Source organism: Coregonus clupeaformis, chromosome 26, assembly GCF_020615455.1.
Source record: "Coregonus clupeaformis isolate EN_2021a chromosome 26, ASM2061545v1, whole genome shotgun sequence".
NCBI classification, from domain to species: domain Eukaryota; kingdom Metazoa; phylum Chordata; class Actinopteri; order Salmoniformes; family Salmonidae; genus Coregonus; species Coregonus clupeaformis.
This window is the reverse complement of record NC_059217.1, coordinates 43463673-43487369: the sequence shown is the minus strand read 5'-3', so window position 1 is coordinate 43487369 and position 23697 is coordinate 43463673. Positions and strand designations below refer to the sequence as shown.

The 23697-nt window shown below is 42.8% G+C and overlaps 2 protein-coding genes across 2 annotated transcripts in view; both read left to right on the top strand.

Annotated features, from left to right (window-relative positions):
* LOC121540804 (unconventional myosin-IXAa) overlaps positions 1-16990 on the top strand; it is a 228503-nt gene extending 211513 nt beyond the window's left edge. The window contains exons 40-42 of the mRNA XM_041849910.2: positions 10266-10462; positions 12119-12261; positions 13907-16990. Coding sequence (XP_041705844.2) covers positions 10266-10462; positions 12119-12261; positions 13907-14262 — 696 coding nt within the window. The 3' untranslated portion in view covers positions 14263-16990. The remainder of the gene's footprint in view (positions 1-10265; positions 10463-12118; positions 12262-13906) is intronic.
* Positions 16991-17187: 197 nt separating this feature from the next.
* Positions 17188-23212, top strand: LOC121540009 (protein PML). Its single transcript, XM_041848658.2, has 3 exons — positions 17188-17546; positions 17733-17796; positions 22335-23212. The coding sequence occupies exons 1-3, from the start codon at positions 17532-17534 to the stop codon at positions 22892-22894; spliced, it is 639 nt and encodes a 212-aa protein (XP_041704592.1). The 5' UTR covers positions 17188-17531; the 3' UTR covers positions 22895-23212.
* The last annotated feature ends 485 nt before the right edge of the window (positions 23213-23697 follow it).

Genomic DNA, 23697 nt, shown 5'->3' with positions numbered 1-23697 from the left:
ATTCTCAGCTTGTCACTTACAATGCATTCAGAAAGTATTCAGACACCTTCCCTTTTTCCACATTTTGTTACGTTACAACCTTATTCTAAAATGGATTAAATAAATGTTTTCCTCATCAATCTACACACAATACCCCATAATGACAAAGCAAAAACAGGTTTTTAGAAAAACCAAGCCATGAGGTCGAAGGAATTGTCCGCAGAGCTCCTAGACAGGATTGTGTCGAGGCACAGATCTTTGGAAGGGTACCAAAAAATGTCTGCAGCATTGAAGGTCCCCAAGAACACAGTGGCCTCCATCATTCTTAAATGGAAGAAGTTTGGAACCACCAAGACTCTTCCTAGAGCTGGCCGCCCGGCCAAACTGAGCAATCGGGAGAGAAGGGCCTTGGTCAGGGAGGTGACCAAGAACCCATTGGTCACTATGATAGAGCTCCAGTGTGCCTCTGTGGAGATGGGAGAACCTTCCAGAAGGACAACCATCTCTGCAGCACTCCACCAATCAGGCCTTTATGGTAGAGTGGCCAGACGGAAGCCACTCCACAGTAAAAGGCACATGAAAGCCCGCTTGGAGTTTTTAAATTTTTTTTATATATATTTTTTTTATATTGGGTAGATCAGCTTTAATATTGCAGATAGATTGTAACTTTCATCAATGTAATTGTCTGCATCACTTCCAATCCCCCATATGTTTTTTTTCTCGCATATATATATATATATATATATATATATATATATATATATATATATATATATATATATATATATATATATCAGTGGGGAGAACAAGTATTTGATACACTGCCGATTTTGCAGGTTTTCCTACTTACAAAGCATGTAGAGGTCTGTCATTTTTATCATAGGTACACTTCAACTGCGAGAGACGTAATCTAAAACAAAAATCCAGAAAATCATATTGTATGATTTTTGAGTAATTCATTTGCATTTTATTGCATGACATAAGTATTTGATACATCAGAAAAGCAGAATGTAATATTTAGTACAGAAACCTTTGTTTGCAATTACAGAGATCATACGTTTCCTGTAGGTCTTGACCAGGTTTGCACCCACTGCAGCAGGGATTTTGGCCCACTCCTCTATACAGACCTTCTCCAGATCCTTCAGGTTTCGGGGCTGTCGCTGGGCAATACGGACTTTCAGCTCCCTCCAAAGATTTTCTATTGGGTTCAGGTCTGGAGACTGGCTAGGCCACTCCAGGACCTTGAGATGCTTCTTACGGAGCCACTCCTTAGTTGCCCTGGCTGTGTGTTTCTGGTCGTTGTCATGCTGGAAGACCCAGCCACGACCCATCTTCAATGCTCTTACTGAGGGAAGGAGGTTGTTGGCCAAGATCTCGCGATACATGGCCCCATCCATCCTCCCCTCAATACGGTGCAGTCGTCCTGTCCCCTTTGCAGAAAAGCATCCCCAAAGAATGATGTTTCCACCTCCATGCTTCACGGTTAGGATGGTGTTCTAGGGGTTGTACTCATCCTTCTTCTTCCTCCAAACATGGCGAGTTGAGTTTAGACCAAAAAGCTTTATTTTTGTCTCATCAGACCACATGACCTTCTCCCATTCCTCCTCTGCATCATCCAGATGGTCATTGGCAAACTTCAGACGGGCCTGGACATGCGCTGGCTTGAGCAGGGGGACCTTGCGTGCGCTGCAGGATTTTAATCCATGACGGCGTAGTGTGTTACTAAGGGTTTTCTTTGAGACTGTGGTCCCAGCTCTCTTCAGGTCATTGACCAGGTCCTGCCGTGTAGTTCTGGGCTGATCCCTCACCTTCCTCATGATCATTGATGCCCCACGAGGTGAGATCTTGCATGGAGCCCCAGACTGAGGGTGATTGACCGTCATCTTGAACTTCTTCCATTTTCTAATAATTGCGCCAACAGTTGTTGCCTTCTCACCAAGCTGCTTGCCTATTGTCCTGTAGCCCATCCCAGCCTTGTGCAGGTCTACAATTTTATCCCTGATGTCCTTACACAGCTCTCTGGTCTTGGCCATTGTGGAGAGGTTGGAGTCTGTTTGATTGGGTGTGTGGACAGGTGTCTTTTATACAGGTAACGAGTTCAAACAGGTGCAGTTAATGCAGGTAATGAGTGGAGAACAGGAGGGCTTCTTAATTAAAAACTAACAGGTATGTGAGAGACGGAATTCTTACTGGTTGGTACAGTGGGGGGAAAAGTATTTAGTCAGCCACCAATTGTGCAAGTTCTCCCACTTAAAAAGATGAGAGAGGCCTGTAATTTTCAGATGAGAGAGGCCTGTAAAAATCCAGAAAATCACATTGCAGGATTTTTAATGAATTTATTTGCAGATTATGGTGGAAAATAAGTATTTGGTCACCTACAAACAAGCAAGATTTCTGGCTCTCACAGACCTGTAACTTCTTCTTTCAGATGCTCCTCTGTCCTCCACTCGTTACCTGTATTAATGGCACCTGTTTGAACTTGTTATCAGTATAAAAGACACCTGTCCACAACCTCAAACAGTCACACTCCAAACTCCACTATGGCCAAGACCAAAGAGCTGTCAAAGGACACCAGAAACAAAATTGTAGACCTGCACCAGGCTGGGAAGACTGAATCTGCAATAGGTAAGCAGCTTGGTTTGAAGAAATCAACTGTGGGAGCAATTATTAGGAAATGGAAGACATACAAGACCACTGATAATCTCCCTCGATCTGGGGCTCCACGCAAGATCTCACCCCGTGGGGTCAAAATGATCACAAGAACGGTGAGCAAAAATCCCAGAACCACACGGGGGGACCTAGTGAATGACCTGCAGAGAGCTGGGACCAAAGTAACAAAGCCTACCATCAGTAACACACTACGCCAAGGACTCAAATCCTGCAGTGCCAGACGTGTCCCCCTGCTTAAGCCAGTACATGTCCAGGCCCGTCTGAAGTTTGCTAGAGTGCATTTGGATGATCCAGAAGAGGATTGGGAGAATGTCATATGGTCAGATGAAACCAAAATAGAACTTTTTGGTAAAAACTCAACTCGTCGTGTTTGGAGGACAAAGAATGCTGAGTTGCATCCAAAGAACACCATACCTACTGTGAAGCATGGGGGTGGAAACATCATGCTTTGGGGCTGTTTTTCTGCAAAGGGACCAGGACGACTGATCCGTGTAAAGGAAAGAATGAATGGGGCCATGTATCGTGAGATTTTGAGTGAAAACCTCCTTCCATCAGCAAGGGCATTGAAGATGAAACGTGGCTGGGTCTTTCAGCATGACAATGATCCCAAACACACCGCCCGGGCAACGAAGGAGTGGCTTCGTAAGAAGCATTTCAAGGTCCTGGAGTGGCCTAGCCAGTCTCCAGATCTCAACCCCATAGAAAATCTTTGGAGGGAGTTGAAAGTCTGTGTTGCCAGCGACAGCCCCAAAACATCACTGCTCTAGAGGAGATCTGCATGGAGGAATGGGCCAAAATACCAGCAACAGTGTGTGAAAACCTTGTGAAGACTTACAGAAAACGTTTGACCTGTGTCATTGCCAACAAAGGGTATATAACAAAGTATTGAGAAACTTTTGTTATTGACCAAATACTTATTTTCCACCATAATTTGCAAATAAATTCATAAAAAATCCTACAATGTGATTTTCAGGATTTTTTTTTCTCATTTTGTCTGTCATAGTTGACGGGTACCTATGACGATAATTATAGGCCTCTCTCGTCTTTTTAAGAGGGAGAACTTGCACAATTGGTGGCTGACTAAATACTTTTTTTCCCCACTGTAGGTGATCAAATACTTATGTCATGCAATAAAATGCAAATTAATTACTTAAAAATCATACAATGTGATTTTCTGGATTTTTGTTTTAGATTCCGTCTCTCGCAGTTGAAGTGTACCTATGATAAAAATGACAGACCTCTACATGCTTTGAAAGTAGGAAAACCTGCAAAATCGGCAGTGTATCAAATACTTGTTCTCCCCACTGTGTGTGTGTATATATATATGTATGTATATATATATATATATATATATATATATATATATACACAAACACATACAAAGTTTTCATACAAAGGATTGAAGTTTTGCCAAAAGGCACCTAAAGGACTCTCAGACCATGAGAAACAAGATTCTCTGGTCTGATGAAACCAAGATTGAACTCTTTGGCCTGAATGCCAAGAGTCACATCTGGAGGAAACCTGGTACCATCCCTACGGTGAAGCATGGTGGTGGCAGCATCAAGCTGTGGGGATGTTTTTCAAAGGCAGGGACTGGGAGACTAGTCAGGATCGAGGGAAAGATGAACGGAGCAAAGTATAGAGTGATCCTTGATGAAAACCTGCTTCAGAGCGCTCAGGACCTCAGACTGGGGCAAAGGTTCACCTTCCAACAGGACAACGACCCTAAGCACGAAGCCAAGTGGCTTCGGGATGAGCCTCTGAATGTCCTTGAGTGGCCCAGCCAGAGCCCGGACTTGAACCCGATCGAACATCTCTGGAGAGACCTGAAAATAGCTGTGCAGCGACGCACCCCATCCAACCTGACAGAGCTTGAGAGGATCTGCAGAGAAGAATGGGGAAAACTCCCCAAATACAGGTGTGCCAAGCTTGTAGCATCATACCCAAGAAGACTTGAGGCTGTAATTGCTGCCAAAGGTGCTTCAACAAAGTACTTAGTAAAGGGTCTGAATACTTACAGTTGAAGTCGGAAGTTTACATACACTTAGGTTGGAGTCATTAAAACTCGTTTTTCAACCACTCCACGAATGTCTTGTTAACAAACTATAGTTTTGGCAAGTCGTTTAGGACATCTACTTTGTGCATGACACAAGTCATTTTTCCAACAATTGTTTACAGACAGATTATTTCACTTATAATTCACTGTATCACAATTCCAATGGGTCAGAAGTTTATATACACTAAGTTGACTGTGCCTTTAAACAGCTTGGAAAATGCCATGGCTTTAGAAGCTTCTGATAGACGAATTGACATCATTTGAGTCAATTGGAGGTGTACCTGGGGATGTATTTCAAGGCCTACCTTCAAACTCAGTGCCTCTTTGCTTGACATCATGAGAAAATCAAAAGAAATCAGCCAAGACCTCAGAAATGTTTTTGTAGACCTCCACAAGTCTGGTTCATCCTTGGGAGCAATTTCCAAATGCCTGAAGGTACCACGTTCATCTGTACAAACAATAGTACGCAAGTATAAACACCATGGGACCACGCAGCCGTCATACCGCTTCTGTCTCCTAGAGATGAACATACTTTGGTGCGAAAAGTGCAAATCAATTCCAGAACAACAGCAAAGGACCTTGTGAAGATGCTGGAGGAAACAGGTAAAAAGGTTTCTATATCCACAGTAAAACGAGTCCTATATCGACATTACCTGAAAGGCCGCTCAGCAAGGAAGAAGCCACTGCTCCAAAACTGCCATAAAAAAGCCTGACTACGGTTTGCAACTGCACATGGGGACAAAGATCGTACTTTTTGGAGAAATGTCCTCTTGTCTGATGAAATAAAAATAGAACTGTTTGGCCATAATGACCATCGTTATGTTTGGAGGAAAAAGGGGAACGCTTGCAAGCCGAAGAACACCATTCCAACCGTGAAGCACGGGGTGGCAGCATCATGCTGTGGGGGTGCTTTGCTGCAGGAGGGACTGGTGCACTTCACAAAATAGATGGCATCATGAGGAAGGAAAATTATGTGGATATATTGAAGCAACATCTCAAGACATCAGTCAGGAAGTTAAAGTTTGGTCGTAAATGGGTCTTCCAAATGGACAATGACCCCAAGCATACTTCCAAAGTTGTGGCAAAATGGCTTAAGGACAACAAAGTCAAGGTATTGGAGTGGCCATCACAAAGCCCTGACCTCAATCCTATAGAAAATGTGTGGGCAGAACTGAAAAAGCGTGTGCGAGCAAGGAGGCCTACAAACCTGACTCAGTTACACTAGCTTTGTCAAGAGGAATGGTCCAAAATTCACCCAACTTATTGTGGGAAGCTTGTGGAAGGCTACCCAAAACATTTGACCCAAGTTAAACAATTTAAAGGCAATGCTACCAAATACTAATTGAGTGTATGTAAACTTCTGACCCACTGGGAATGTGATGAAAGAAATAAAAGCTGAAATAAATCATTCTCTCTACTATTATTCTGACATTTCACATTCTTAAAATAAAGTGGTGATCCTAACTGACCTAAAACAGGGAATTTTTACTAGGATTAAATGTCAGGAATTGTGAAAAAGGAGTTTAAATGTACTTGGCTGAGGTGTATGTAAACTTCCGACTTCAACTGTATGTAAATGTGACATTTTAGTTTTTCTAAAAACCTGTTTTTGCTTTGTCATTATGGGGTATTGTGTGTACAGTGGGGGAAAAAAGTATTTAGTCAGCCACCAATTGTGCAAGTTCTCCCACTTAAAAAGATGAGAGAGGCCTGTAATTTTCATCATAGGTACACGTCAACTATGACAGACAAAATGAGAAAAGAAATCCAGAAAATCACATTGTAGGATTTTTTTATGAATTTATTTGCAAATTATGGTGGAAAATAAGTATTTGGTCAATAACAAAAGTTTCTCAATACTTTGTTATATACCCTTTGTTGGCAATGACACAGGTCAAACGTTTTCTGTAAGTCTTCACAAGGTTTTCACACACTGTTGCTGATATTTTGGCCCATTCCTCCATGCAGATCTCCTCTAGAGCAGTGATGTTTTGGGGCTGACAACACGGACTTTCAACTCCCTCCAAAGATTTTCTATGGGGTTGAGATCCGGAGTCTGGCTAGGCCACTCCAGGACCTTGAAATGCTTCTTACGAAGCCACTCCTTCGTTGCCCGGGCGGTGTGTTTGGGATCATTGTCATGCTGAAAGACCCAGCCACGTTTCATCTTCAATGCCCTTGCTGATGGAAGGAGGTTTTCACTCAAAATCTCACGATACATGGCCCCATTCATTCTTTCCTTTACACGGATCAGTCGTCCTGGTCCCTTTGCAGAAAAACAGCCCCAAAGCATGATGTTTCCACCCCCCATGCTTCACAGTAGGTATGGTGTTCTTTGGATGCAACTCAGCATTCTTTGTCCTCCAAACACGACGAGTTGAGTTTTTACCAAAAAGTTCTATTTTGGTTTCATCTGACCATATGACATTCTCCCAATCCTCTTCTGGATCATCCAAATGCACTCTAGCAAACTTCAGACGGGCCTGGACATGTACTGGCTTAAGCAGGGGGACACGTCTGGCACTGCAGGATTTGAGTCGCTGGCGGCGTAGTGTGTTACTGATGGTAGGCTTTGTTACTTTGGTCCCAGCTCTCTGGAGGTCATTCACTAGGTCCCCCCGTGTGGTTCTGGGATTTTTGCTCACCGTTCTTGTGATCATTTTGACCCCACAGGGTGAGATTTTGCGTGGAGCCCCAGATCGAGGGAGATTATCAGTAGTCTTGTATGTCTTCCATTTTCTAATAATTGCTCCCACAGTTGATTTCTTCAAACCAAGCTGCTTACCTATTGCAGATTCAGTCTTCCCAGCCTGGTGCAGGTCTACAATTTTGTTTCTGGTGTCCTTTGACAGCTCTTTGGTCTTGGCCATAGTGGAGTTTGGAGTGTGACTGTTTGAGGTTGTGGACAGGTGTCTTTTATACTGATAACAAGTTCAAACAGGTGCCATTAATACAGGTAACGAGTGGAGGACAGAGGAGCCTCTTAAAGAAGAAGTTACAGGTCTGTGAGAGCCAGAAATCTTGCTTGTTTGTAGGTGACCAAATACTTATATTTCACCATAATTTGCAAATAAATTAATTTAAAATCCTACAATGTGATTTTCTGGAGAAAAAAATTCGCAATTTGTCTGTCATAGTTGACGTGTACCTATGATGAAAATTACAGGCCTCTCTCATCTTTTTAAGTGGGAGAACTTGCACAATTGGTGGCTGACTAAATACTTTTTTCCCCCACTGTATATTGATGAGGGGGAAAAAAACAATTTAATCCATTTTAGAATAAGGCTATAACGTAACAAAATGTGGAAAAAGGGTCTGAATACTTTCCCAATGCACTGTATCTCCACACCGACGACACCATTGATTTGTATTAAATATCAACCTTTCATTTATTATTTGTTAATTCAAACAGTTTTATGATGAATTTATTATGACTAGGTCACATGCGAGAGAAATGAGAGCTGTGGTTGGTTTGTTGGATAGATAGGCAGAGCAGTGCTAAGTTTCTGTTTTGATGTGTTGCGTCCCGACCAAACCAAAACCCAAGGCTTTGTTTTTTTGTTGTTGTTTTGTTTTTGCTTCACAACATAATAACATGCAGCCTAACACAGGTCAAAAGGTCACGCGTGTCTGTATGTGTGTCCACTACAGTTTGATGGTTTTATAACACTCATGAACTAGCTTTGTCATAACACTGCATGGAAATAGTCAAGAAAATATGCGCCTTCAATGGCTTTGTGCAGGTGTGAGAAATCACAGTATAAACTCACAGTTCCCGTTCAGCCCTGTCAAAACTGTTCGCTGCTCTGGCACCCCAATGGTGGAACAAGCTCCCTCACGACGCTAGGACAGCGGAGTCACTCACCACCTTACCCCCCCAAAAAAATAAATAAATACATATTGTAAAGTGGTTATCCCACTGGCTATAAGGTGAATGCACCAATTTGTAAGTCGCTCTGGATAAGAGCGTCTGCTAAATGACGTAAATGTAATAAATGACCCTCATCCAACCATATCATACATTTCGTTTTCTGTCCAGCCTTCTTGAACACTGATCTCTCAGGCTGTCTCCACTGTGTATGTGTTGTTAGTAGAACCAATATTCATGACACTTTGAGTCCGATGTGAACCATTAGATCAGCCTCTATCCTAACTATCTAATAGCCTATTGTAGCCTAGCCTTTCTAGTAACCTAGCCTTTCTAGTAACCTAGCCTTTCTGGTAACCTTTCTGGTAACCTAGCCTTTCTAGTAACCTAGCCTTTCTGGTAACCTAGCCTTTCTGGTAACCTAGCCTTTCTGGTAACCTAGCCTTTCTAGTAACCTAGCCTTTCTGGTAACCTAGCCTTTCTGGTAACCTAGCCTTTCTGGTAACCTAGCCTAGCCTATCTGGTAACCTAGACTAGCCTTTCTAGTAACCTAGACTAGCTGGTAACCTAGCCTATCTAGTAACCTAGCCTATCTAGTAGCCTAGCCTTTCTAGTAACCTAGCCTTTCTGGTAACCTTTCTGGTAACCTAGCCTTTCTGGTAACCTAGCCTAGCCTATCTGGTAACCTAGACTAGCCTTTCTGGTAACCTAGCCTAGCCTATCTGGTAACCTAGACTAGCCTTTCTAGTAACCTAGCCTATCTGGTAACCTAGCCTATCTGGTAACCTAGCCTATCTGGTAACCTAGCCTATCTAGTAACCTAGCCTTTCTAGTAACCTTTCTAGTAACCTAGCCTTTCTGGTAACCTAGCCTAGCCTATCTGGTAACCTAGACTAGCCTTTCTAGTAACCTAGCCTATCTGGTAACCTAGCCTATCTAGTAGCCTAGCCTTTCTAGTAACATAGCCTTTCTAGTAACCTAGCCTTTCTAGTAACCTAGCCTATCTGGTAACCTAGCCTTTCTGGTAACCTAGCCTAGCCTATCTGGTAACCTAGACTTTCTAGTAACCTAGCCTTTCTGGTAACCTAGCCTATCTAGTAACCTAGCCTTTCTGGTAACCTAGCCTTTCTGGTAACCTAGCCTATCTGGTAACCTAGCCTATCTGTTAACCTAGCCTATCTGGTAGCCTAGCCTTTCTAGTAACCTAGCCTTTCTGGTAACCTAGCCTATCTGGTAACCTAGCCTATCTAGTAGCCTAGCCTTTCTAGTAACCTAGCCTTTCTGGTAACCTAGCCTTTCTGGTAACCTAGCCTAGCCTTTCTGGTAACCTAGCCTAGCCTTTCTGGTAACCTAGCCTAGCCTATCTGGTAACCTAGACTAGCCTTTCTGGTAACCTAGCCTTTCTGGTAACCTAGCCTAGCCTATCTAGTAACCTAGCCTAGGCTAGCCTATCTAGTAACCTAGGGTCCCGTGTGGCTCAGTTGGTGGAGCATGGCGCTTGCCACGCCAGGGTTGTGGGTTCGATTCCCACGGGGGAACAGTATGCACTCACTTAACTGTAAGCCGCTCTGGATAAGAGCGTCTGCTAAATGACTAAAATGTAAATGTAGCATAGCCTATCTAGTAACCTAGCCTAGTCTAGACGATATTATAGCCTCTATCCTAACTAGCTTTGTGTCCTGTGTCCTATAGGGCAAAGGTCGTCTACGGAGGGGTAGCAGCCACCACACGCCCTCCCCGCCTCTCAGCCCCAGAGTGCTCCCGGTGGTGGACGGGGAGAGTGCAGAGGAGGGGAGGGCAGAGCCGGGGCTGACAGAACAGCAGCAGGCCACCTTGCAGCAGGAGGAGAGGGTCCTCACGGAGCAGATTGAGAGCCTGCAGAGAGAGAAGTGAGTCTGATTGTCTCTTATTATTAACGGTGTTCACAAGTCACTATACTCTACTAGAACTCTAGTACTCTAGAACTCTAGAACTCTAGGGCTTTAGAACTGTAGAACTCTAGTACTCTAGAACTCTAGAACTCTAGTACTCTAGAACTGTAGAACTCTAGAACTGTAGGAACTCTAGTACTCTAGAACTGTAGGGCTCTAGAACTCTAGTACTCTAAAACTCGAACTGTAGAACTCTCGGGCTCTAGTACTCTAGAACTGTAGGGCTCTTTCTCAAATACGCTACCTGCTCTTGGATCTTCTCCTCCAATGGATTTTTGAGAAGGAGGTGAAGATGGAGGACGTGAGGAATTGAGAAAAGACTAATTGAGAAAGAGACAAGTTACAGTAAAGCACCAACCTTTTCTGAGTCAAGATCGCTTTCTAAGTCAAAAGCCGAGATCTACCGCTCCGATTTGTTTTAAACACGACTTTAAGAAAACGTAAGCCTATGCAACATTAACCTATTAAAAACAGTTCTGTAGCAATGAGGTTCGTGCAGTAGGCTATAGACCCAATACATTATCACTGAATGTTGGCTTTGCTTGAATTGCCCTGCCAATGCATTGTTGTTCAAGCCATTTAAAAATATATAGATTTCAAAATTTGAGATACGCAATATGATCACACCGGTAATAGATCAGTTGTTGTATTACTTGTGGGACACAGCTGAGTGAGCATAAATGTATACATTTAAATAATGTGCTTTTTATTTTGTATTTTACTGGGCTGATGGTGCCTGCATCTGATGGTCAGTCTCAGCAGACTGAGGGTCCGCCTCTCAACATCCCTCCGCTCTCCCTTTCCTCCACTGACCAGAAAGGGACACCGTCTTCCAGCTGATTGCAAAACTTGAGTCGCACCGCATTATTTCTGCCTCATGCACAAATTCATGTTGTTACTCCTATGAACAGAGAAAGTGAAATATTCCTCGATATTAAAAAAGACCCAAGCCGCTAATAATAACAACGCAAGACTATCGATACACTTTCCTACTCATTCATTACAGTTGCAGCGCGAGTGGAGAAGCGCATTTTATGGCTTATAAGAGTGTTGACTAAAAAGTATTGACAGTGCTGAGTAAGAACTTAAACGTGAACTCACTCATAAAAACAGCAGCTCTGCTGTATTCGTTGACAGTCTCTCTCTAGTCATGGAACGCAAGGCTTGATCGTTGGATTTTTTACAGAAATGTTTGGCGATCGACTAGGAATGTCTTGGCGATCGACCGGTTGGTGATCACTACAGTAATGTATATTGTCTTGTGAACAACTTTGTTGATAAAATAATAAAATACAGAACCTAGTGCTCCTCAATTAGTTATTCTGTAGAGGTAATATATAATAATATTAATATATGCCATTTAGTAGATGGTAATATATGCCATTTAGCAGATGGTAATATATGCTATTTAGCAGATGGTAATATATGCCATTTAGCAGATGCTTTTATCCAAAGCTTCTTAGTCATGTGTGCATACATTTTTTTACGTATGGGTGGTCCCAGGAATCGAAGCCACTATCCAGGTGTTGCAAGCGCCATGCTCTACCAACTGAGCTAAAGAGGACCACATGTTGACGGGGTGTGTAACTGTTGAATGTGTGTGTGTGTGTGTAGGGAGGAGTTGACGTACGAGATGTTGATCTTGGAGCCGCGAGCATCTGATGATGAGACTCTGGAGTCGGAGGCCTCGATAGGAACATCAGACAGCTCTGAGAAACTCAACGTGGACCCTGAAGGAGCTGCCTCCAACCCCTCTGGTGAGACTGGAGAGTGTGTGTGTGTGTGTGTGTGTACATGTGGTGTCTGTAGTAAACTACTTCTCATGTAGGAAAGGTGGATACCTAGTCAGTTGTACAACTGAATGCATTCAAATGAAATGTGTCTTCCGCATCAGAGAGGTGCGGGGGCCTGCCTTAATTGACATCCATGTCATCGGCGCCCGGGGAGCAGTTGTTGTTGGGGGTTAAGTGCCTTGCTCAGGGGCAGAATGACAGATTTTTACCTTGTCAGTTCAGGATTCGAACCAGCAACCTTTCGGTTACTGGCCCAACGCTCCTACCCGTCAGGCTACCTGCCGCCTATGTACGCTATACATACAAAATGTGGACACGCCTTCAAATTAGTGGATTCGGCTATTTCAGCCACACCCGTTGCTGACGGGTGTATAAAATCGAGCACACAGCCATGCAATCTCCATAGACAAACATTGGCAGTAGAATGGCCCATACTGAAGAGTTCAGTGACTTTCAACAAGGCACCGTCATAGGATGCCACCTTTCCAGCAAGTCAGTTCGTCAAATTTCTGCCCCGCTAGAGCTGCCCCGGTCAACTATAAGTGCTGTTATTGTGAAGTGGAAACATCTAGGAGCAACAACGGCTCAGCCGCGAAGTGTTAGGCCACACAAGCTAACAGAATGGGACCGCCGAGTGCTGAAGCGTATAGCACGTAAAAATCGTCTGTCCTCGGTTGAAACACTCTACTGAGTTCCAAACTGCCTCTGGAAGCAAAGTCAGCACAATAACTGTTCGTCAGGGGAGCTTCATGAAATGAGTTTCCATGGCCGAGCAGCTGCACACAAGCCTAAGATCACCATATGGAATGCCAAGCGCTGGCTGGAGTGGTGTAAAGCTCACTGCCATTGGACCATGGAGCAGTGGAAACACGTTCTCTGGAGTGATGAATCACGCTTCACCATCTGGCAGTCAAACGGACAAATCTGGGTTTGGCGGATGCCAAGAGAATGCATAGTGCCAACTGTAAAGTTTAGTGGAGGAGGAATAATGGTCTGGGGCTGTTTTTCATGGTTCGGGCTAGGCCCCTTAGTTCCAGTGAAGGGAAATCTTAACTCTACAGCATACAATGACATTCTAGACGATTCTGTGCTTCTAACTTTGTGGCAACAGTTTGGAGAAGGCCCTTTCCTGTTTCAGCATGACAATGCCCCCGTGCACAAAGCGAGGTCCATACAGAAATGGTTTGTTGAGATTGGTGTGGAAGAACTTGACTGGCCTGCACAGAGCCCCAACCTCAACCCCATCGCACAACTTTGGGATGAATTGGATCGAGCCAGGCCTAATCGCCCAACATCAGTGCCCGACCTCACTAATGCTCTTGTGGCTGAATGGAAGCAAGTCCCCGCAGCAATGTTCCAACATCTAGTGGAAAGCCTTCCCAGAAGAGTGGAGGCTGTTATAGCAGCAAAGGGGGGACTAACTCCATATTAATGCCCATGATTTTAGAATGAGATGTTTGACGAGCAGGTGTCCACATACTTTTGGTCATGTAGTGTATGTTGTATGTAACATGTATGTATATATGTAACAAAAAAGCTATTTTTGTCCTCCGAAGAGGTGGGGTGGTGGATGGGTTAAACAAAATATTTTAAAACCCTTTCTCAACAGGCACCTACCACTCCCGGAAGTCTGAAGCCAATAGCCGCCGCTGCCTCCGGAGACAACCCGACTCGGTCGACTCCATCTTGTCCACTGCCGCCTCCTCGCTCTCCTCCTCCCCCAACTACCGCTTCCGGTCCTCCTCCTCCGGCCCCCTACTCTCCTCCTGCTCCTTGGGCCTTGGAGCCCCCTTAGTGGAGTCCGAGGGGGACCCGAGGGGCACTGTGGGGGTGAAGAGTCGCCACCGCATCCGGCTGAGTAGGAGCTCGCCGCGCGAAGCCCCCGAGGGCCACAGGAGGGAGTCGGACTTCAGCTCACTGCCCCAACAGCTGGTTCTGTATGGCAGTAACGAGTTTATGGTGTGAGGGAGAGTTGCGGGGAGACAAGACGTCTGAACCGCCTTCTATCCCCCGATAGTGTGGGGGGAGGGAGGGAGGGAGGAAGGGCTCCACCTCTATCCTCCTTCCCTGTGCCAGGAGGAACGCCGTCGTCCCACGATGCAGTTGGGCGCCATCCTCTCGGCCGGAGAGAGCTGAGAGTGAAGTGAAAGGTGATGGAGAAAGAAAAGGATAGAAAGAGAGATGGAATGATGAATAGATGAAAGAAGTAGAAAGCCTCAGAACTGAGATGGAGGACTGGCAAGAGGCTGTAATGGAATAAAAGAGTGACTGAAAGCGAGAAAGAGAGTGAGCAAAGGATGAGGGTGGCCGTCTTGACTCACCTGACCTTTGAACTTTGACCTCCAAGCCCCTTGACCCCTGCTGGAGCCTCGGGGGCACAGGGGGGCTAGAGATAAGAAAAGAGAGAAGCCAGTAGACAGCGTCCTCTTTTGAACGGAGGTCTACGGTGGCTTGAGCCAGAGTCACTGACTGACAGAGGACTATCGGCCATTTTGATCCCAACCAATCAGCTACTTTCACGTCCGCTTTCAAGTTTACACAATACAGCCTGTCCATGAGGCCGCATGCTCCTTCATTACAATTGTTTCCTATGCCAGTTAAAGAGACTGTGTTATAAATATGTATAATGTGACCTAATTATTATGTTATTAAAATATATAAATGGAAGGAACTCCAGTGCTGCTGGGGTCATCCAATGTATATAATAACCATCTCTTGTCTGGAGTCTTTTGCAAAGGGAAGTGAGATTCAGGTTATGGTTTAGTTTTTCATTTGTTTGTTTGTGTTTTGTTGATTTTAACATTGCAAAATGTTTTAAAGCGTTTTCTGTCGTATACCCTAATGAACATGACCAAGTGTTCCGTTGGTGCCACTCCTTCTCTTGTGAAATAATACAATTCAACAACAAGAGACTGACATCATTCCATTCAGTCACTTAAGTTATGATCATCACGACACTGTTGCCATTGTTGTTGATACGGCGACTCTGGTGTTCAATGTTTATCAGATATAATGTATTGTTATGCCTTTTCCATCTTTGGTCTGTGTTCCCCCACAATCCTAAGTTGATGTTACAATGATCCTACATTTGTTCTGAAACATCCATGTTAAGAGTAACCAAGAGTAACCAAATCAGGGCTTGAACATTCTTTTGTGCGTTATTATTGTTGCTGTTGTTATAGTTACCATTGACGCTATTGTCATTTGTATCGCCTATTTGTATCGCCTATCTCAACCAAGAGGTGTGTGTGTGTGTGTGTGTGTGTGTGTGTGTGTGTGGTTGGGTCTCCTACGCACACATACGGTCCTCTGCCATGTATATGTCCCATACATCCTTTGTGCCAGCCAGATCCTTCACCTCTGACCCTTCCTAGGTGTTTACATTGGTTCAAATATGAGTGAACCTTTCCATCCATTTACTCTGAGCTCAATGTGTATTTAAACGCCTCACATAGAAAAGGCCATCAGTTTCAACCGTCCAGTGTGTTTAAACAGACAACGACTATCTCTGGTACTCTGAAAAATACTTCTATACTCTCTCCGTCACTCTCTACACCGTGCAATATCCTGTGTGTCCTCTAGGGAGTCTGTATGTTCTCACCAGTGCTTAACCTGGGGTTAAATCAGTATTCTATTATCTTGCCGTTACTGTACTGTACTTGCCATCCCATGCTTTACAACAAGTACACATTTGAAACAACATAATCACGGTCTTGTCATGGGCAAGGGGTAGGACTTAAATGCAGAATAGTCATCATAATGAATAAGGAATATCATGTTGCCTATGTTTTTGTCACAAGCTTGCCTCTTCTTAAATGTGCCATCCGGATTGCCCACTCTGTCCGAAACAGGTAGACTGGACTTGCTGCTTGTGGTCTACTATTAGGGTGGAGCAGCGGAAATTTCCGAATCATGGTGGTGTTTTAGGGAGAGGCACCTTAACCATTCACAACCAAACTGTTTAGTATCAGACTGAAGAAAACATCCTGAAACAGGGAGGGACTACCTGAACTGACTACCAACCGCTTGTTTTTGTTTCTACGTTGCCAAGCATTTTGCTACGGTGTGCCTTAATGAATTCGACCCTGGTTATCAGAAACTCAGAAGTTCAGTTTGAGAGAGGTGCACTGGGGGTTGTTGAGCAGCATGGGAGAAAAATAACTATTCCTACTGGTCAAATACCCACAAGCTAAACTAAGACGGTATTTGTACACCCTGTAAGGCTACTATTGGCCAATGGTGTCCTGCTAAAGTGAATGTACCTATCACTGGAAGGCAATTCTCTGCTTTCTCTTGTCGTTTTCTTGTGTTTTATATACAGTATGTATGTTGTATTTATGATCATGCTTATGAGTGTACATTGTGTAAATGCCTGTTATAAAAAATATTGTCCTGTGTATGACTCCTTATATAATATTAATCATGTTCAGTTGTTTTTACAGGCTAAAAAAAAAAGACTCATGTTTGTGCTACAGAAAAAAATCCTACTTTAGCAATTGTATCTCTTTTTTGTGTGTGCTACTCTGGACACATTTGTTTGTATATAAGGGGCAGTTTGTGTAATATTTCTTCGTTTTTAAGATACAAATATATGTCTATGATTGTTAACTAAAATCATGGGCTTATTAAAAAAAGCGAAACTGGAGCCAAACTGGTGTGGATTGTGTCAATAAATTGTTGTCCTACAAAATGAGTTAGTTGCGTTTTCCAAGTCACTCAATTATTAAAATCGCAGGAATATGGTTGAATATATCAGACAAGTATTATGATTCGTTGTCATATGAAAACCTATAATTTGGATATGGACTACTGTGTTTTCTTTGTATGGTAAAACATGCATCACGAGTCATTCCAGCCAGGAGAATGAAACCAGGCGAACGGTGTGTGGAATATTCTACATTTGTTCGTTGTATTGACGAAATTCTTTTGAAAATAGTCATCTGACCGGTTGTTATTCTTCACTTCCTACTATCCCTTTTCTGTAGCAATGCCAGGGTGATTCAACAACGGAACGCATTTCTTTAAAATGGTTTAATGTTGAGAAGCGATGTCTGAAACGAAAGTAACGTTGTTTAAGTATCGGTTCGCGCTTACCGCTTGCCCCATCTCTTGTGGCCACACCTGTATTAACTATTATTTATGAGACTGCAATATAAAAGGGAACGTTACTTACTTCGACGGCAAACGGCATGATTTGAGAGACTACTTAGGATTTTGACAGTTTCGACGTCGTTATGCAGTCCTCTTCGGTAAAATGATATTCCATTGACCAGTTGTTGATTTTAATATCATTGACACATGATTGTTTTTAAAACGGTTTCGTGTTTAAAACAGAAACGGAAAATATTGCTATTATTTTAAACACTGAACGCCAAGTCATTCATTTATAATGACGATATCATACATGTTTGACTGACTGTACTTTGCTTATCCAGGGTATTGGAGCGGTGTCTGGTGATCACACCATAGTATTCTTTGACTTGGAGACTACCGGATTAGGTATTGTACAAAATATATGCTCTTGTGTTTAATATTGTTAGGTTGATAGAGTACTTTACCGTTTTGTGTTAAAAGCCTCTATAATAAAAAGAAAGTAGTAGACTTACAGTAGAATGAGGGTAATAACCGTTGGTGGAAAAAGTACCCAATCGTTATACTTGAGTAAAAGTAAAGATACCTTAATAAAAAATGGCTCAAGTAAAAGATAGTCACCCAGTAAAATACTACTTGAGTAAAAGTCTTAAGTATTTGGTTTTAAATACAGTATACTTAAATATCAAAAGTAAATGTAATTGCTAAAATATACTTAAGTATCAAAAGTAAAGTATAAATCATTTAAAATTCCTTATATTAAGCAAACCAGACGGCACAATCCTGATTTTTTTAAATTTACGGATAGCCAAGGACACACTCCAACACCCAGACATAATTTACAAATGAAGCGTTTGTGTTTAGTGAGTCCTCAAGATCAGAGGCAGTAGAGATGACCAGGGATGCTCTTTTGATAAGTGTGTGAATTGGACCATTTTCCTGTAAGAGTACTTTTGGGTGTCAGGGAGAATGTATGGAGTAAAAAGCCCATTATTTTCTTTAGGAATGTAGTGAAGAAATTTTTAAAAAATATATAAATAGTAAAGTAAGGTGCAGATACCACAAAAGACAACTTAAGTAGTGCTTTAAAGTATTTTTCTTAAGTACTTTACCACTGGAAATAACCGTTTTGTTGTTGTTGCATTTCCCCATTTAGTAGTAGACTAGACACAAAGTATTGTAAATGTTAGCTCTAAGAAACCCTGTATACAATTCAATAACTTTTTAAGAATTATGTATATACAGTATATGTGTGACAAAGATGTGCGTGGGTGTTTATAGCGTGACAGTTTGATCCCTGCTCTCTCTGAGGAAGTGGTGTGTGAAAACAAGTTACGCAATGTCTACTGGCTCACTTACATTTTTACATTTACATTTTAGTCATTTAGCAGACGCTCTTAGCCAGAGCGACTTACAGGAGCAATTAGGGTTAAGTGCCTTGCTTAAGGGCACATCGACAGATTTGTCACCTAGTCGGCTCGGGGATTAGAACCAGCGACCTTTCGGTTACTGGCACAACGCTCTTACCCACTAAGCTACCTGCCGCCCCTTGATGGACCAGGATAGCTATGTTCTTGTATTTATCGTTAATAAACCAATTCAGACTTAGAAAATGTACGCCTTTCCTACGCACTTCTCAGTAGCTGGTATTCAGACTTACCTTATGTAGGTGCGTAACGGGTTGCAGGCGTGGTTCCCTTGCGTGCGCTGATAAAATGTAATTCAGCAGCTGAAAACCCTCCCACTTGCTGGTCATCAGATTTTCTCATGGAGTTTTCATTCAGTAGGGTTATAAGTACATTTATCTAAAGCCATCCCTTTAAATTTGGTGTACCTTTTAATTTGAATTTTCTCAACAGACTCGTATACTAGAATATATGGAATGGGTCCGAATATTAGGGATCAATTAAAGAAAGGCATATAAAATCACGCATATTCGTAATCTTTTCGGCACCAATTGGTAGATAAAAAAATACTCTGATCTTGTATATTATTTAGGGTTCGGAAAGTATTTATGAATAATAATAAAACAGATTTGGAGAGCCTTTACAAACAAAATATAATGGTGAATCAAAAATAGTGGTTTGATTCATTCTGAATGTTGTTGCCATATTCAATTGTTCAACCCATGAAATATTGGAAGGTGAGAAAAGTGTACAATAAAAGTTGAACAGTATAATAAATAATGGAACTGTGATAATGGTCCAATAGTCATGGATCTTGCCCCAGGCTACATGATCTGCTTTCCATAATGATTCAAATAGGCTACATGTCCCAAATTATTGCACAACTTGTAATACGTTAGCCTTATATGATACACTATTGCTAGCGATCCCCAGGAACAACCACAGGAACGTGACAGAGGAAAGAAAGGTAAACTAACGATGTATTGGAATGATGCAAAATGTGACAGTTATAAATGTACTGTATATATAACTGACGGTGGCTACCGATAGTGGCTAATATTTAACATTATTCAAATTGGGAAAAAAAGATACTGTGAAAAGTCCTGACATTTAATAATACTGAAACAAAATATAAATGCAACATTTAACATGTGCTGAAATAAAAGATCACTGACATTTCCCATACACACAAAAGCGTATTTCTCTCAAATGTTGTGCACAGATGTGAGCATTTCTCCTTTGCCAAGATAATCCATCCACCTCACAGGTGTGGCATATCAAGAAGCTGATTAAACAATATGCTCATAACACAGGTGCACCTTGTGCTGGGGACAATAAAAGGCCACTGTAAAATGTGCAGTTTTGTCACACAACACGATGCCACAGATGTTTCAAGTTTTGAGGGAGCATGCAATTGGCATGCTGACTGCAGGAATGTCCACCAGAGATGTCTACCATAAGCTGCCTCCAACGTCGTTTTAGAGAATTTGGCAGTACGTCCAACCGGCCTCACAACCGCAGACCACGTGTAACGACGCAAGCCCAGGACATCCACATCCGGCTTCTTCACCTGCGGGATCGTCTGAGACCAGCCACTCAGACAGCTGATGAAACTGTGGGTTTGCACAACCAAAGAATTTCTGCACAGTCAGAAACCGTCTCAGGGAATCTCATCTGCGTGCTCGTCTTCCTAACCAGGGTCTTGACCTGACTGCAGTTCGGCATCGTAACTGAATTCAGTGGGCAAATGCTCACCTTTGATGGCCACTGGCACGCTGGAGAAATGTGCTCTTCACGGATGAATCCCTGTTTCAACTGTACCAGGCAGATGGCAGACTGCGTGTATGGCATTGTGTGGACGAGCGGTTTGCTGATGTCAATGTTGTGAACAGAATGCCCCATGGTGGGGTTATGGTATGGGCAGGCATAAGCTATGGACAACGAACACAATTGCATTTTATCGATGCCAATTTGAATGCACAGAGATACCGTGACGAGATCCTGAGGCCCATTGTCGTGCCATTCATCCGTGGCGGAATGTTTCAGCATGATAATGCACGGCCCCATATCGCAAGGATCTGTACACAATTCCTGGAAGCTGAAAATGTCCCAGTTCTTCCATTACCTGCATACTCACCAGACATGCCCCCATTGAGCATGTTTGGGATGCTCTGGATCGACATGTATGACAGCGTGTTCCAATATCCAGCAACTTTGCACAGCCATTGAAGAGGAGTGGGACAACATTCCACAGGCCACAGTCAACAGCCTGATCAACTATGCAAAGGAGATTTGCCGCAATGCATGAGGCGAATGGTGGTCACACCAGATACTGACTGGTTTTCTGATCCACGCCCCTACTTTTTTTTAAAGTTATCTGTGACCAACAGATGCATATCTATATTCCTATTCATGTGAACTCCATAGATTAGGGCCTAATTTATTTATTTCAATTGACTGATTTCCTTATGAACTGTAACTCGGTAAAATCGTAGGAATTATTGCATGTTGCGTTTTTTTGTTCAGAGTAAAACATTCTAGAAATCATAAAACAACTGTAGGTTTGGCGCTATACTGTCATTTGTGCATGGCTACAGAAGCTTATAGCTTGGATCTCCAAATTTCATCCTTGAAAGTTACAAGGCCAGAATTTCATAAACTTCACTGTGGAAAAGGTGATATGTTGGACCACCCATACACAAAAAATTTATGCACGTATGACTGTAAGTCGCTTTGGATAAAAATGTCTGCTAAATGGCATATTATTATTATTATATTATATGTTGATATGCTTTTGTTTGCTGCCATATGACTGGTTTCACATTTGTCTCCACATTTGTGTCCAGCAATCATAAGGTCATATTTACAATCCCCTTATCCAAATGGCTTACTCATTTATCTAGCTCTTATCAATAGCTCTCATCAATTGGTAAATTACAGTGCATGGAGAATGGTGTTATTGCTATCGGAAAAAAATAAAGTAGATGTTGTTCCACTTGGAACCGACAGGTTGCTTGCCTTTATAAAGGTGGTGGAATTATGAGGGAATTAAGTCAAGGTCAGAATGCGGTGTATCTGGAGACACCTCTGCCACACCTTCATTTATTTTATCTCCACCCCAAATGAATAGCTGATGAATAGCATGATATTCTCATGCTTAAGTTCGAGGTCAGAATAAGTGTAGAGAGAAAAGTGCATAAAAAGGGAATTAGGTTCCATTTATGTGCGCTTAACTCAGGTCAGAATTCCCCCCTTATTAGAATACAGGTGCTACGTTAATCATAAAGGGTTTCACATGGAACCAAAATGGGTTCTCCTACAGGAACAGCCGAGGCACACTTTAATTGTTCTAGGAAGCACCTTTTTTTCTAAGAGTGTATCGTTCATATCATCCATGTGAATCCAGCCTTGTCACAATACGGGCACGTATTAACCCTACTAACCCATAACCCTAACCCAACTGTGATAGAGTTTAACAGGGCAAAAGGATAAACAGTACTGTCCTTTAAATGTGACGGTATCTCTCATCTACCTCCATAGACACATCTGTGTGTGACATCATCCAGCTGTCTGCCATCAGCGGGGAGAGGATGTTCAACGTGTACGCTCTTCCTCACTGCAGCATGACGAACCAGGCCTCCATTGTCACAGGGTTCACCGTCAGGGACCACCAGACCCTGCTCCTACACGGTCAACCGGTGGACACCATCCCCCTCAGAGAGGCCCTCACCTCCTTCATCACCTTCCTCCGCTCCTTCCACAAGCCCCTACTGGCGGCCCACAATGCCCGGCGTTTCGACTGCCCCGTGCTGGCCAGGGCTCTGGGGGAATGCTCCCTGTTGCACGAGTTCCAGGAAGTAGTGTCTGGTTTCCTAGACACCTTCTTGATTAGTAAGGAGATGTTTTCATCCAGACTGACCAGGTACTCTCAGGAGCACCTGGTCAGTGTGTTCCTCCATAAAACGTACGAGGCTCACAACGCCTTGGAGGATGTCAAGGCCCTGCAGGAGCTCTATCAGAAATGGAGTCCCAGCCAGTTGGTGGTGCACCGTCAAACGTTTCCCCTGCAACACGCCTCTAACCCTAGAAGGGCTTTCTGATCGAGGGAAGCATCTGTGCAATTTATTTTATTTTATTACACACGCAGGTTGTGCTGTTTTTAAGTGTGTTTTCACGGTTACTTGTAGCTCTTCAATCTAGAGAAAGACATTAGGAAGTCCTTTGAATTTGCGGCATATCTGTGTGCCCTGGTCTTTCCCGTGCATATAGTACTTTTGTGGATAGTACTTTTGTGGATGATCATGTCCGCAGTATAAAAATAAAATAAAAACTTGTAACTGTAAATATTGTAATGTACAATTTTAGCAAACAATAATCATGTGGTAGTGTGTGAAAAATAAAAAACATGGTTTATAAAATTGTTACATTTGAAAATGTTTATTAATGAAAGAAACATGATATTTGTTTTCTTCTTGGCTGAAGAAATGAGAAACTGATGACTTTATTAAGTTGGATGGAAACTGGGGATAAAATCTAAAGAAATCTAAAGGGATTCTGTGCTTCTCAATAACGTTAATAGTGCTATATGAGAATCTCGGGGAAACGTTTTGGTTGGACAACTAATTAGTGGACTGCGCTTTTCAGGTCGAGAGGGGTCCAGCTTCTATATCATCTCCCAGTGCACCTCTCAGGAAAATGGGGGTTTCGAAAGGAGTGGTCGTTTTGAAAGGAACCATGTAAGGACGTGGGGGTTTCTAAAGTTGCCACTCAAGACGTAGTTTGGGTTATCGGATGTTAGTTAGATCTGCAGAGATGACGGTAAGGAATGTCAGTTATGAAAAAATATCTATTCACTCACTGCGAGCTGTGTCTTTGAACGGTACCTACCGGTAGTCATGTATGT

Bases quoted from the DNA above. Each gene is read 5' to 3' on its own strand.
- LOC121540009 (XM_041848658.2), top strand. The intron at 17,797-22,334 runs GTATTGTACAAA...CTACCTCCATAG, and splicing joins CTTGGAGACTACCGGATTAG to ACACATCTGTGTGTGACATC.